This window comes from Ochotona curzoniae, unplaced genomic scaffold (assembly GCF_017591425.1).
Source record: "Ochotona curzoniae isolate NIBS_2020 unplaced genomic scaffold, NIBS_Ocur_1.0 scaffold_2587, whole genome shotgun sequence".
NCBI classification, from domain to species: domain Eukaryota; kingdom Metazoa; phylum Chordata; class Mammalia; order Lagomorpha; family Ochotonidae; genus Ochotona; species Ochotona curzoniae.
The window spans coordinates 13,827,514-13,841,411 of record NW_024467096.1 but is presented as its reverse complement, the minus strand read 5'-3'; the positions used below and the strand labels follow the sequence as shown (position 1 = coordinate 13,841,411).

Genomic DNA, 13,898 nt, shown 5'->3' with positions numbered 1-13,898 from the left:
CCTCAAAATATATAAAAATAAGATTACCATAAGATCTAGCAACTCCTCTGTTATGTATAGTGTTAAAAGAACCAAAAGCAGAGTATGAAGACATATTTGCCTACCCATGTTCAGGGTACTGTTAGTCATAATAGTTAAACTAGACACCCCAATGTCTATCAATGAATAAATGAGTGAGCAAAGTGTGGTGTACAAGTGTGATGCATATAATGAAATAACCCTTAGTCTTAAAGAAGAAGGAAGTTTTGACACATGCTACAGCATGAAGCTATACTCAGTGAAAGAAGCCAGCACAAAAAAGACAAATATCACAAAATCTCACTAGTATGAGTTACCTGGAATATGAGTCAAACCATAGCTACGGAAAGCAGAATGGTGGTTACTAAGAACTGCGGGGGAGGCAGAGGAGTTGCCATTTAATGAACACAGTTTCAGGATTGAAAAGATTAAAAAGAATTCTGGAGATGGATACTAGTGAAAGTAGTAAAACACTTTGAAAATGCTTAATACCTCTGAGCTGGACTCTTAAGCTTGGTGACATGGTCTATTTTAAATTCAAAATTAAAATTTGGAAATAATGTCAGTGGAGGAGACAGTCACAGAAGGACAAATACTGCAAGGTTTATATAAGATACTGGCAGTGGTCGCTTATACAAAAAGGAAACGGGGGGAGGTTTGGGGATGGTAGTGAGGGGTGTGTAACAAGGGACTGTGATTCAGTTTGGGAAGATGACAAAATTGCAGAGATGCAGAGATGGATGCTGGGACTGACTGTACCTTCCCAAATCCTAAGTGGCCGGGTCCCTTGCTTCCCAGCAGGGACAATGGGCTGCCTCGGTGCTCCTGGACAGTGCTCACCATAAGAGACACAGGACTTCTCTTCTGCTTATTTTCAGAAAACAGTAAGATTATGACTCTCATGCAAAGGCATCTGTGGTTAAGATTTTAATGTGCTCACATGAGAAACCAGGTAGAAATTAGAGCTAGTTCAGAGGAAAAGTCAAAACAGCATTAATGTGAGATAAAGGAATCAGGCTTGTTTTCCCATGAGATAGCAAAGGAGGAAGTCAGTCGATCGAAACTCCTCAGGGCTGAACTGAGTCAGCGTGTCTGTCGATTGCCCACAATGACAGAGAACTGTGCGATGGCTCCTGCAGAATCCGACTCTGAGTGGGAACAAGGTGTGCTACAGACATTCAGTTTTCCACTGAAGCACGCATTTTTCTTGTGCTTCTAGAGTTCTGTACCCCACAACAGGGCTGAGAGGAAGATGCTCCACTTCACAGGGAACACTGTCCACTCTCAAAGAAATCCTTTTTGTTGGCTTCGGGACATTAGCCCTTTTTCCTGGTCACCCTTAGGGAAGGCACTAAAGAGTTGGGCTATCTCTTTGATACTCTGATCATGGGCAGCTCCTTTAAAGCACTTGGGATTAGTACCTTTCCTTCATTGTGCTTTCATGATATCCTAGGATGCTGAAAGGCCATCCGCCCTACCTTCTAGTAATTATGCCACAATCTCGTGTCAGTGTCTGTGTGGGAGCAAAATGAGCCCACACCATCGGGCACTGCAGGCACCTGGCTGCCCAAAAGCACTGGAAGTGTGGTGCTGCTTGGGTGGAGTTCTGCCCTTGACCAGCACCTTCTCTTCATGGACGTGGAGCTCCTGCTACCAGCAGCCATATTCTGAGGGCAGCAAGGCCTGCCTTGCTCAAGATCCTCTTCCATACATAGCTCAGAGTTGTCTTTTGAGCATCTGAACAATGACGACAGCGTGGAGAACAAAAAGGGGTTTCTGGTTGAGAAGATGGCTTTTTATAGAGAACTGTGTCATATCAGGGTTTCAGCTCAGCAGACCTATTCAGGTCCCCCGTGCCAGGTGTGGTTCTGAGATGCAACAGGAAAAATTTTAAATATGGGGCTTTGATAATTTCAGTTTTGACTCTGAGTATAGGAAGGTTTCCGCGAATCTCAACTGAGCACCTGCTGTGCTCAGTGGGCCTGAGAGAGAGAAGACAATGACAAAAAAAAATATATATGTATATCGGTGGCTTCCTTAGAAGCTTTGCAAGAGCTACAGAGAGAAAACCTTGTTTGCTGTTTGCTTAGTGTCAGGACACCTGGCTTTGTTTGTCTAGTGAGAGGGCCTCCTGGCTGAACTTCAACCAGGTCATTTCCACATGACTTAATGGGGCTTCTCCTGAAATAATAGCTGGTCCCACTTTTTAAAATATGTATATAGTCATGCATTGCTTATTGATGAGGGCATATTCTGAGAAATGCATTGTTTCAAAGCACAGTGATTTGGCCATGGTGTAAACATTGTAGATTGTAAGACTATGGAATATGTGTATGTGTGTACGCATGTGTGTCTGTGTTCATACGCTTATCTTATAGCCTATTGATCCTAGAGACATGATCAGCAAAATCAATATGAGATTAAGTCAAACCCAAGGAAAAGTACATGTGCTGGACTTTTACATGACAGCAATCCTATACGGTTACAATGGAGCAGAAAAAAACCCTTTGCCTTGTAATGTTGCAGCACAATGCATATTTGTGTGTGTGGTTGTGCTAGTGTAAGCACAAAAACGGTGCTGCCAGTCCTGTAAGAGCCCAGCACACACAGTTCTACACAGTATACAGTACTTCATCATGACGATAAATTACTATGTGACTACTTTATCTGTTTGCTGTACCATACTGACTGTTGTGCCCACCCAACCGTGCCTTTACTGTCACACCATGACAGTTCAGCTACCCACTTTCCCAATCAGCCTGCGACTGCCTGCAGGCAGGAGCTGTGTCTTCCCTCTGGCTCCTTTACACCCAGGATGTCTGCACAGTCCCTGGCTGAGGTGGGTCCATCATTTTCATTTCTTGTTTCAAAGATACAGTGAAGAAATGAAGTTACATTCTTCAGGCTCTTGAAGATGTCCTACACCTGTAGCTGGGCTGGAGCTGGCTCCATTGGTCTTAGAGGCCAACCCAAGCCGTCTCCATCCTCTGGCTGTTTTCAGATGCTACCTTAAGTGGGTTAGCTCTCAGCCTGGGTGATGGTGGTCGAGGTAGGAGGGATTATAACTGTGATCATCTTGCTCTCTTGACTTCATCTATGAAGTCTGTGTCTATCAATTTTGTAAGGGTAATGTCATCTCCCATTTACCTTTTATTAAGGTAAAGACCTGACAGCTGACCTCATTATGCCAGGCTTGGCTTTCTTAAGAGGCATATGGTTTCCTTGTTGCTAAGCCTTAGGGTCACTGCTTTTGTATTTCTCATTCAATCTTGGCTCCCTTGTGATCTGGAAGCCCCTGCTGGAGAAATCAAAGCAAATTCTTTTCCCCTATTCACAGAAGAGAAAAGGGAAGGCCTGGAGATAACCTCCCAGTCACAGGAGAAGTTCAGCTCAGACTTTCTGGTATCCAATTCAGGAGGCTTTCACTTTCTGTTATCATACTTTCCTTGTTTTTGATAGGCAATTTAATCCACATAGTTTGTGTAGAATTTCCTGTATTCAGCTCTTTCCTTGACTTTGAATTCCTTGAATAAATCCCCCAAAATGGAATTATTGAGTCAAAGAATATAAATACAACTTTTAAAAAGGCTTGTGGCAGATTCTGGAAATTGTGCCTAGATGGTTGTCAAGCTCAAATGGAAGTCACATACCCATGGCTCTCTTAGCAGCCTGGTGAGGGTCTCCTGTTCCAAGATGCATCATGGTTTCATACACACACCACAGTCCCTTCATATGAGCCAACTACTTTCTCTGATGCTCAAACAAGACATACTCCTCTGATGCACTCTGCTGTGGGCTGAGAGAGAGAGAGAGAGAGAGAGAGAGAGAGAGAGAGAGAAAGAGAGAGAGATTGTGTTGGTCTTCCTCATGATGAGGACATTCTATATGCTGGACTTTCTAGTTGTTTGAATGGTTTTCCTAGCTCATTGTGGTTTTATAGGATTCTGACTTTAACCCTTACTACCCAGTCTCCCACAACCCTAAACAAGACATGATTCCATGACCTAAAACACCTTGCTTTTCTCAATATGCCCTTACTCCATGGGACCAGTTCTGCTATATGACCAAAATGTCCTCTCAGGGTAACAGAATTCAGGCTGCCATTTGTACCTGTTTGTTTGTTTGTTTGTTTGCTGATATGAAGCATTGCTCTATTCTGATGTGTCAGTTACAATTATAAGTTAAATGTTTACATGGAAGTCAAGTGACAGCTTGTCTCTTGCTCCCTGCAGCTGGTCACCACTGATGGGCGCTTCCTCAAAGACAGTTTGTACAAGGAAGGCATCCTAATTGTGTGGGACCCCTCTGTGTACCATGCAGACATCCCAAAGGTAAGTTTGTGTCTGTGGGAGACACACATTAAATCCTTTGGTTGTGTATTTATTTTCCTGAGCTCCTAAATTCTCAAGGTTCTGGGTAAGCTGCGCCAGCCTTTGAGGGCTTATTCTTTGAGTTGTAAGGTCCCCCATTATATCTGACCATGTAGACACAGATGTATTCCTGTCTCATAACAGCTGCCACCTATGCCCTGCCTGCCCTGCATTTACCTTCCAGTTACATTTTGTACCAGGAGTAATCACAGCTGGATTTCTCACCCTCTGGGCCAGATTGTGTTCACAAAGGCATTTATTCCTAATAAGCAAGAACAGACGGTGGTTACTTTTCTTATAAATAAATAATAGCAGCACATTTTGGTCCCATAGTCCCAGTTTCCAGAATTCTTAATTTGACTCATCTTAACAATAGGAGGAAGTAGATTGAAGCATTGCTTGCTTCCGTTTTACAGATAGGGAAACTGGAGTGAGAAGGGAACAGTCTGTCTGTCCTGGGATGTAAAGTACTAGGCAGAGGGCCCAGATCTGCATCATCTGTTTCAGGGAAGGAGATAAGAGTCACCGGTGTGCCAGTTGATCTGTTGCTGAAGGAGGCTGCAGTGGCCATTCGAACAAATGGCTTAAGGAGGATGGTCAGAGAGTACTCTTCTTGGGACATTTCTTCTTAAGCTGCATCCACTACTAGTTGAACAGTTTCCTGATGAACCCTGGTACCCTGACTACTTTGGTTTCTACAGTTTTGCACTGATTTCCCTTAGGTTTCAAATGATGAAGAAAACCCTACACTCACAGATATGGCAACCTGTGTTTCAATTTCGCTTAAGAAATGCATGATGGGACTAGAAGGTATCATGGTCCCTTTCAGTTCTGCTGCCATTCCTAGAGGCTGCATTCCTGAAACCTGAAGCTACTCAGGTTCCTCCTTAAGCTCCACATCCCTTGTAAGCACAGGTTACATGCTGTTCTCCCTCTGCTGTTCACAGAGATCTGTGGTATAGTGGGAAGTCTGGAATCTGCTTCAAGGGCTATGTCTTAGGATCCTTCTGTGGTCTTCCTAGTCCTCTTCTGAACATGACTGGGCAGAAAGAGTGTGTGTGAACCCTGGTGCATTTCTCCTCTTAAGAAAACACTGTCCTTCTGTTCCAGTGGTACCAGAACCCCGACTACAATTTCTTCAATAACTACAAGAGATATCGCAATCTGCACCCCAACCAGCCATTTTATATCCTCAAGCCCCAGATGCCTTGGGAGCTTTGGGACATCCTGCAAGAAATCTCCCCAGAAGAGATTCAGCCAAACCCCCCATCCTCTGGCATGCTTGGTGAGTCTGTATCTGGGGGCAGAGCATGTGTATGTGGTTCTAGAAGAGTTGAGTCATCTTCTGGGGTCTCATCCATTCATCCAGTCACAGTTCACCAAACACCTGCTAGGATTTTGCTAGACTAGTGTCCTGTGTGAGCAGTGAAACTCAGCTGGTGATGATGGTGGGAATGTATGGGGCAATAGGGTCGGATATGGGATAAGCTGGAGGCAGAGTGTAGGGAGTCCCAAATGCTGGCCAAAGCTCTCTTCTTGGACTTTTCCACACCTTCTGTCTGCCTTTCTCTGAGAGTTTGGCTGGCTCAATGAAACACTTTCCTATTGTTCCAGGTGCTGTGTGCATAGTGATAAGAGCCTCTCTCTAGGTCCCCACACTGCTTCCCACCAGATGGTCCCAGCCACTCTCCAGTGTGTTTCTTTTCTATCTCTCACATTAAACTATTGACTCCTTCAGGGTGGGGATTTTGTTTAACATTCCTTAATGGGTCAGACAAGGATTGGCCCTTGAGCAAATGTTCCCTGAGTCAATGAATAAATAAATGTTAATATAGAGCATACTTTTAATAGAAAGAGGTCAGGGAATCTTGTTTATACCCTTTTATGTACTCTTTGAGTGGGTGCTTCCTGGCACCCTTTGGAGTAGGAGTAGTTGGCCTCTGGAGGAATACACCTTTCCTTTGCCACTCTGCCTACCTTTACCGATACTGTAACCTCCATCATTAGTCCTCCCTCTGCACCCTCCATGTCCGTGGTCCCTTCCACCCCTCACACCAGTGCTTCCCAAAGGCTTCCTTGAGTATTCTCTCATGAGAATTGATGCTTCCTATAATTCCTGGGGGCAATACCTATGTCTACATCAGTGACTGATAGAACTGACTTTTCTCTCTCATTGAGCTAAGGGTACCCAGAAGTTTTCCCCATCCCTGATTTTTTACTAGAACAAAGTTGATAAAGGTGATTTACAGTTTCACTGTCAGTAAGAACTGCCCCATCATTGAGATTTCTTCTATGAGGATACTTCAAAAAGTTGGTTAAAAAAAAAAAAAGAAAAGAAAAAAGTAGGATTAGAAGATAATTTTGATTACAAATAAAAGTTGAAATGCACAGTTTTTCATAATACATATCCCTCCCAAATTTAAAAAATTCATACTTATATTGGGCAAAAAATGATCTTAGAGTCATGATGCTATTTCATCCTTATAGTGGTCTATGCGGTAGGTCATTTGGGGTAGGTACAAGCTTGGGCCCATGGAGGTTATGCACCCTGCACAAGATGACTCAGTGATCGGGGCCTATCCTGAGTGATAGCATGAGCCTCTTACCTCTTGTTTGGGCTATGTCACAGTGTTCTGTACCACCTCCCTTGAGGACAACTTCCACTCCACCCCACTCTCTCTGAATGAACCAAGTTCATCAGTGCTGACCGTGGGCTGCTCCTTGTCCAATTGTCTCTTCGCTCTACTAATAGAAGAAAAGTGTGGCTGCCCACACAGGTTCCTGCCAGGACTGGAAGAGACAACCTTCTTTCAAATTCTATCATCCAAGAGGCTCCTCCAGGATATAAATGTGCTTGAAAATGCTAGTTACACCACAGTGGCATTGTCTCAGTTGTCTTGTCCTCTTTCTCCATGGAACTGATTCCATTGATAAGTCATTGACAGAAGGGTGGAGCCTTGAGATTTGCTAGTGTTCAGGAAAGGCCTTTCAGATACCACACCTGAGTCTGGATCCTGGAGATATGAAGATCCATAATGCTCTTACAGCCCAGAGAACAATCTGCTGGGCTAGACCAAAGAACTCAACATGGGGATCACAGAAGTAAATAGAGACTTTAGTGTAAGTGTGGGGTCATAAGCTGCTAAATCCACAAGGCGTTCCTCATCATTGTTCCCTTCCACAGGTATCTTCATCATGCTGACGCTGTGTGACCAAGTGGATATTTACGAGTTTCTCCCATCCAAGCGCAAGACTGACGTGTGCTATTACTACCACAAGTTCTTTGACAGCGCCTGCACCATGGGGGCCTACCACCCACTCCTCTTTGAGAAGAACTTAGTGAAGCATCTGAATGAGGGCACAGATGAGGACATTTACCTGTATGGCAAAGCCACGTTGCGTGGCTTCCGGAGTATTCACTGCTGAGAGAGGGCAAGAGGCCAGGTCCTCTTTTTTTCTCCTTCATTAGGTATTGTGACTGGTTTGGTGATCATACTAGCCCACCCACGAAGACCATTTTCCAGGACTGTCCCAGCCTCCTGTTTTGCCCTCTAGGGGTCTCTGTCAGCAAGATCCTGGGATTTTAGGAACCTGGGGGAAGGAACCAGGTGTGATCTTCCCAGTAGGCACAGGGAGTGAGCAAGCCTCACCCCCTTCCTGTTCACACTGATGAGCCAACATTCTCTCCAAACATCAGCCTCCCCTCCTTCCACATAGGTGGATGCAAGACCTGCCATCTGTCTTTCTGCCAAGACTGCCAAGGCTTGCCTTTGTTTTGCCTTGTTCGAATGATGTCATGCTTGCAAACCAGTGCTCTGTGTGGCCAGAAGTCATCACCTAGATATTGATTTCATGTAAAAGAATCTTCACAAATTATGAATGTGTCAGATATAGGCTGACTCTACAGAGAAAGTAAGTGACACAGAGTACTAGAAATATGCCTGATTGTTTCAGAGAAAAGTTGCTGTCAGTGTCCTTGCCCATAACACTTGTTTCTATCACTCTAGGATAGTTGGGTTGGTCCCTAGCCTGTGTGCTTATGTGCAAATGGTTTTGATGGGCTCTACTTTGCTCTCAGGTGGAAAAAAACCGTTTAGAAAGATACAGCTCCAGTCTTGGAGTTGTTCATAGCTGAGTGGGAGAGACTGACATCTATGCAGGCTTTTGAGATTCAGTGGACTTAGTGTATGTGGGCATGTTGACAAAAGGTTGTGTCTATGAATTATAGAGCACTTCAGAGGACTAGACCATAAAGTGGGTCATAGAGAAAGAGAGAAATACATCAAGCAGGTTTTGACTTACTTGAGCTGTACTTTCCCTTCTTCCTTTATCAACTACATTATTGTAAAAGGCTTGCCTGGGCTTGTTCTTGGAGGTCATAGCCAGTCCTCACAAGGTGAGCAGTTACTGCGTGTGTTACTGGAGGTTACTGGCAGCATGTGGTGCCATTGGCATGCCTTCCACTTGTACAATAAGACAGCATCACCAAGATTCTCAAGAGGCCAGCCCACTATGGTTGGCAGCTGTGATTTTCAAATGATTTTACTAAACCCTCTTCCCACAGTGGATCCGTTACAGCCCTGGCATGGAAAGGTTAAACAACTTACTCAGGGTCACAGAGTAGAGCAAGTCCAGAATTCTCATACCAGTACTCCCAAGGCTGGCCCCACATGCTCAAGGAACTCATCTTGCACCTGGCTTATTCATTTACCGCTAAACCCTTGGTTTATGTGAGTAAGCGCACAGGATAGAGAAGTTTCAAGTTTTGCATTTGATGTACTTCTACTTAACAGATGTGCCATTTTGACAAAATTCTGTTCCCTGAGCCTTCGTTTCTACATCTGTAAGATGGGGTGATGATCCTACCTCACAGGGCTATTGTGAGGTTTACATGAAAGCACCTGTCCAAGTTCTGTACTAGCACATAATAGGCAGTTAATTCCCTTTCTTTATGAAGGACTTCACTGTGCTTATACCTGGGCTATTCACTGCTAGGAAGGAAGACAGGCAGGAAGTGGGTATCCCTATTGTGAGTTAGCTGTTATTCCACAGGAACACCCACAAAACTGAGGCAGTGGATGGTGCAGAGCTTGCATGTCTTCCTCACTGCCTGCCTTACAGATCCAATTCTGTGAGGACATGGGTGGAGCATCTGGGCTGCTTAACTGCTGTGTGGGGCAAGCCCTATACTCTTGTCTGGGCCCGTGCATTCTTGGCTTGCTGCAAGTGCTGATATAACTTACTGTAACTTGGAATCATAATCATTGAGTTCCAAGGAGGGAGGCAGTTGGTCAGCAGGAGATACATTTTGGCATGGAGACTGAGACTACACTGGGTAGATTCTAGTTTTTAATTGTTATTATTAATATAAGGTATCAAATTAATTTAATCATGAATCTGAGGTCTACAGAACTTATAATTCTGTGCTCTCTAAATGTGAAAGCTTTGATAAAATGCTTCCACATTTTGATAAAATAAGATGTGGATATCGTTGTGGGTCTGGTGTGGTGTCTGATGTTGGTGCAGATTATTTTAAAATTATGAAGGATGCTATGAGAAACCTTTCATCTCAGTGGGTTCTGTCTTTAGCAGCCACCTGCTCATCCTGTGTCATGAAGTTCTTTTACTCTTCTACCAACCAAGTAAGCTAGTCTGTTGGTTTGGAGTTGAGTAACTGACCTTTGGAACTTTTGAAACAAATCTAAATTAATTCTGAATCACCCAAAGATTATGATTTATGTACAGTTTTAAAATAAATATGGCCCTTTTGTAACAAACTGTTTCTTGTTTTTACTTATGACTGCTGATTGTCTATGGTTGTGAAGGAAGAAACACAGCTGGGATGCTAAGAAATTCCATTCTGACCATCCTCCACTACCTCCCTGGCCTCATCCTTCTGCAATTATTCCGATAGGAAATGGCTTCTGAACCCATGCAAATATTTAAAGTTTAAATCCAGAAGTCCTCTGTTAATCCTACTAAGGAAGATGGAAACTTGACCAGTATTTGGAGATGAGAGGTTCTTAGATCACAGGGGGCTTGCCTTTGTGAGATGATGGGTTATAAAAGCCTGAGTTAGATCTAGTCTCTTATTCCCCATGCTTACTGGTTAATCAGAAAACCACTTATCTACATATGCACTGCCAATACTGTGCTCACCAGATTGTCACACCAGTGAGGACTACTGAATCTTGGGCGGTGAGCCTCTAAAACCATTAGCTAAGATCAACCTTTCTTCATAAGTTGTTTGGATCCAGTGTTTCCCTGTAGTGCTGGATGGAACTAATGCACCTTTCTCTTCCATACTGCTGGAAAAAGAAGGAGTACTTATTTAGATGGAGAATAATTGAAATGTCAACTGTTTTATTGATTTTTCTTCTTTTTACTCTTGCATGGGTTCAAATAACTAAGTGGTTATTCACTCAATACCTCAGGGAAGGGATGCAATAGGGCAGAAAGCAGAATGAAAGGAAGGACCTTGCTTCAGCCAAAATATTGGGATAAAAAAAATCCCAGAAGAGGATCAGAAGTTAGAGGATAGAAGATCCCTGTTCCTTATAAATCCCCCACTCCACGGATATAGCTTGAGTGTGTCCTAACCCCTAATACCTTGGATGGTGGCCTCACTACAGATATGAGTTCAAACTAGTTCTAATCCAATGTGGCTGTGGTCCTTACATAAACAAGAAACTTGGAAATATATACTCACAAGGAAAACATCATAGAAGGATGAAGGCTGGAATCTGAGAGATGCTTTTGCAAGCCCAGGAATGCCAAAGGATTGCCAACAAACTATCAGAAGGTAGGGCAAGGCATGGAACAAACTTAATAGCACTCAGAAGCAAAGTTACTCTACCGATATCTCAATCCCAGAACTGTGAGATAATGAGCTTCTGTTGTTTAAGTTGTGTAGTTTGAAGTGCTTTTGTGGTTTGCTATCCTAACAAGCTAATGTGCTGCCCTCCCCATACCCCACATCTCTTACTCCTTGCCTTTGTAACTCTCCAATATTGGAGTTCCCCAGTTATGTCTGCTTAAAGCCTGGGAGCCTGATTCCTGACCAGAAATATAGCTGACCTGCAAATCCTCAGACCCTGAGGATTCCTGTGACTTGCATTCTGGGCAGATGGGACACTCGGGATTGTCTTCCTGATGACATAATGAACAAGGGACATCTCATTCAGGTGCTGAGTGGCCAGCGTACACTGTCGACCATCTCCTCAATCCTGCAGCCATGCCTTAGCCTTTTGAACTCTCTGGAGTTCAGATGTGTGAAACTAGTCTTAGTCTCAAACTAAGGCTGAGTTTATCTGAATCCTAGTGGAAGGGTTGCTGAAAGCACTACTTGGAGAAACACAGATTGCAGTTACTTTGGGTACTGTGATTTGTGCTTGTTGAATTCACAGGATCCTCCATCTGTGTAAGGTTATTTCTGCTGGTGAACTGGATATACCAGGCCCCACCACTGAAGTCTAGGCAAAGATTCCTATAGTCACTTGGTACTGCTCTTGTTGCCTCCCACTCATTCTGGTGTCTACATCATGTTTAACATGTTCATTAGGGGTAGGGAAGTTTGGGATGCTGGCTCCTTGGAAGATTGGAAGGAGAGTGAGCCAGAAAGGAAAAGACCAATATAGAGAAAAGTGTCTAACATGCTCCCCACAACCCCACCCTTCACCACCAGCAGGGCTATCTTCACCGGCAGATCCCATCTCTCAGCGTCTTAGGAGGATGCTTTGGCTTGGCAATGTGTTGATCCCACCTATGTACCCAGCTCCCTAGACTACAAGCATGATGTAGAGACAGGATGTATTGGGACCTGGTGACTGTATCTCTATCTTAACACACCAGTTTCTTGTCCTCCCTGTGGCCTTGATTTCTACTTTCCTTCTTGTCGACTTCTTTGGGAAGTCTTTTAGGACAGGTTTTCATATGATCGAGTGTACGTTGTGGATCCAAGGAGTAGGAATCCTGAAACCTCATTCTTTAGTGCTGGGACAATTTAAAGATAATGGGATATCTGTGGCACAAAGAGGAGATGGGCTTGCCAGTATCCCTAACATTTCATCATCAGATGCTGGAAGCCTCCAGCATTTCTGGAAAGCAAGTTGACCATGAGAAGAGGGATTTTCTTCAATCCAGTGAATGCACATTGAATTTATCCCTGGAAGGCAGGAATTAAGACCCACAACACTTCATCACAGAAGGACAAACCTGTCTGAGTGTGTGACTGCTACAATGCTAACATGAGAGAAGAGTGATGTCATTTTCTAGAATGCTAAGCCTGGATAATGCTGCTATAACTAGGCACACATTCATAACTGCCTGAAAGAAGAATGCTAGGCAAACAGGGAGAGATGTGCTAATACAAGACAAACTGTGATATAAGCATAGAGGAAAAAGACTGGTTCTTAGTAAGAGTCTTGGGGTTGAGTGGGATTTTCCCTTTTTTCTTTATGTAAAATGCTTTCTGTGATATGAAAGTAATACGTATTCATCATCAAAAGAGCACAAAATTAGGAAGAGGGATAAAATGCCCATTTCCATATCCCACATTCCAAAGATAGTATCTACTAGAAATTTCTTTTTCTAGTTTTTAGCAAGTTCCATTGTTGTTGGGGGAGGGGGTTAACAATATAGATTGCAGAGTGCCCTTCTGAGGACATGCACACGAGGAGGCAGGGCCTGGGCACCAGCTGTCACCTGAGGCCGAGCTTTGAGCAAGAAGCTCTCAGAGAACCTCCTGCCTGCCTCCCACAGCCATCTACTCTGGGTTCATACTCTCAGTCACCCCTTGCCAGTGACCCTCGACCCTAAAGAAATGTCCTATAAGATCAAGTGCTATTTCCTCACAGCACAACTCTTCTCATCATTCACTTGTCATGTGTTTCCTTGGCCACCAGGAGCCCTTTGCAGGTTGCTGTTGCTGACAGACCCTAATGGAGGCCACACTGTGGTTGGAGTGGATGGAGAAGGGGGACTCAATTCATGACTCCATGATGTGGCTTTTATGAATAGTGTGCTAGTGAACATGGGAGTACAGACATTTCTTCAACCACCTAATTTCAAATCTTATGGGAAAATGCATGGAAGATTGCTGGATCGTATGATAGTTATTTGTTGAGAAATATTCACATGGTTTTCTACTCATGTCTGCACTAATATATGCTCCCACCATTAGTTTACAAGAGTTCCCTTTTCCCACATCCTTCCCAATATTTATATTTTTTAAAAAGATTTATTTATTTTTATTGGAAGGGCAGCTATACAGAGAAACAGTGATGCACAGAGAAGGAGATACAGAAAGATCTTTCATCCCCTGGTTCACTCCCCAAGTGGCCACAATACCTGGAGCTGAGCCAATCCAAAACCAGGAGACTCCCACATGGGTGCAGGGTCCCAAGGCTTTGGGCCATCTTCTACTGCTTTCCCAGGTGACAAGCAGGGAGCTGGATGGGAAGTGGAGCATCTGGGATACTAACTGGTGCCCATATGGTGCATGCAAGGTTA

The 13,898-nt window shown here is 43.9% G+C and overlaps 1 protein-coding gene across 5 annotated transcripts in view; it reads left to right on the top strand.

The window, feature by feature from the left end:
- Window positions 1–10,161, top strand: part of ST6GAL1 (ST6 beta-galactoside alpha-2,6-sialyltransferase 1) — a 115,714-nt gene extending 105,553 nt beyond the window's left edge. For all 5 annotated transcript variants that reach the window (XM_041003091.1, XM_041003087.1, XM_041003090.1 and 2 more), the window contains 3 exons: window positions 4,251–4,349; window positions 5,499–5,673; window positions 7,573–10,161. In XM_041003091.1, coding sequence (XP_040859025.1) covers window positions 4,251–4,349; window positions 5,499–5,673; window positions 7,573–7,814 — 516 coding nt within the window. In that variant the 3' untranslated portion in view covers window positions 7,815–10,161. The remainder of the gene's footprint in view (window positions 1–4,250; window positions 4,350–5,498; window positions 5,674–7,572) is intronic.
- The last annotated feature ends 3,737 nt before the right edge of the window (window positions 10,162–13,898 follow it).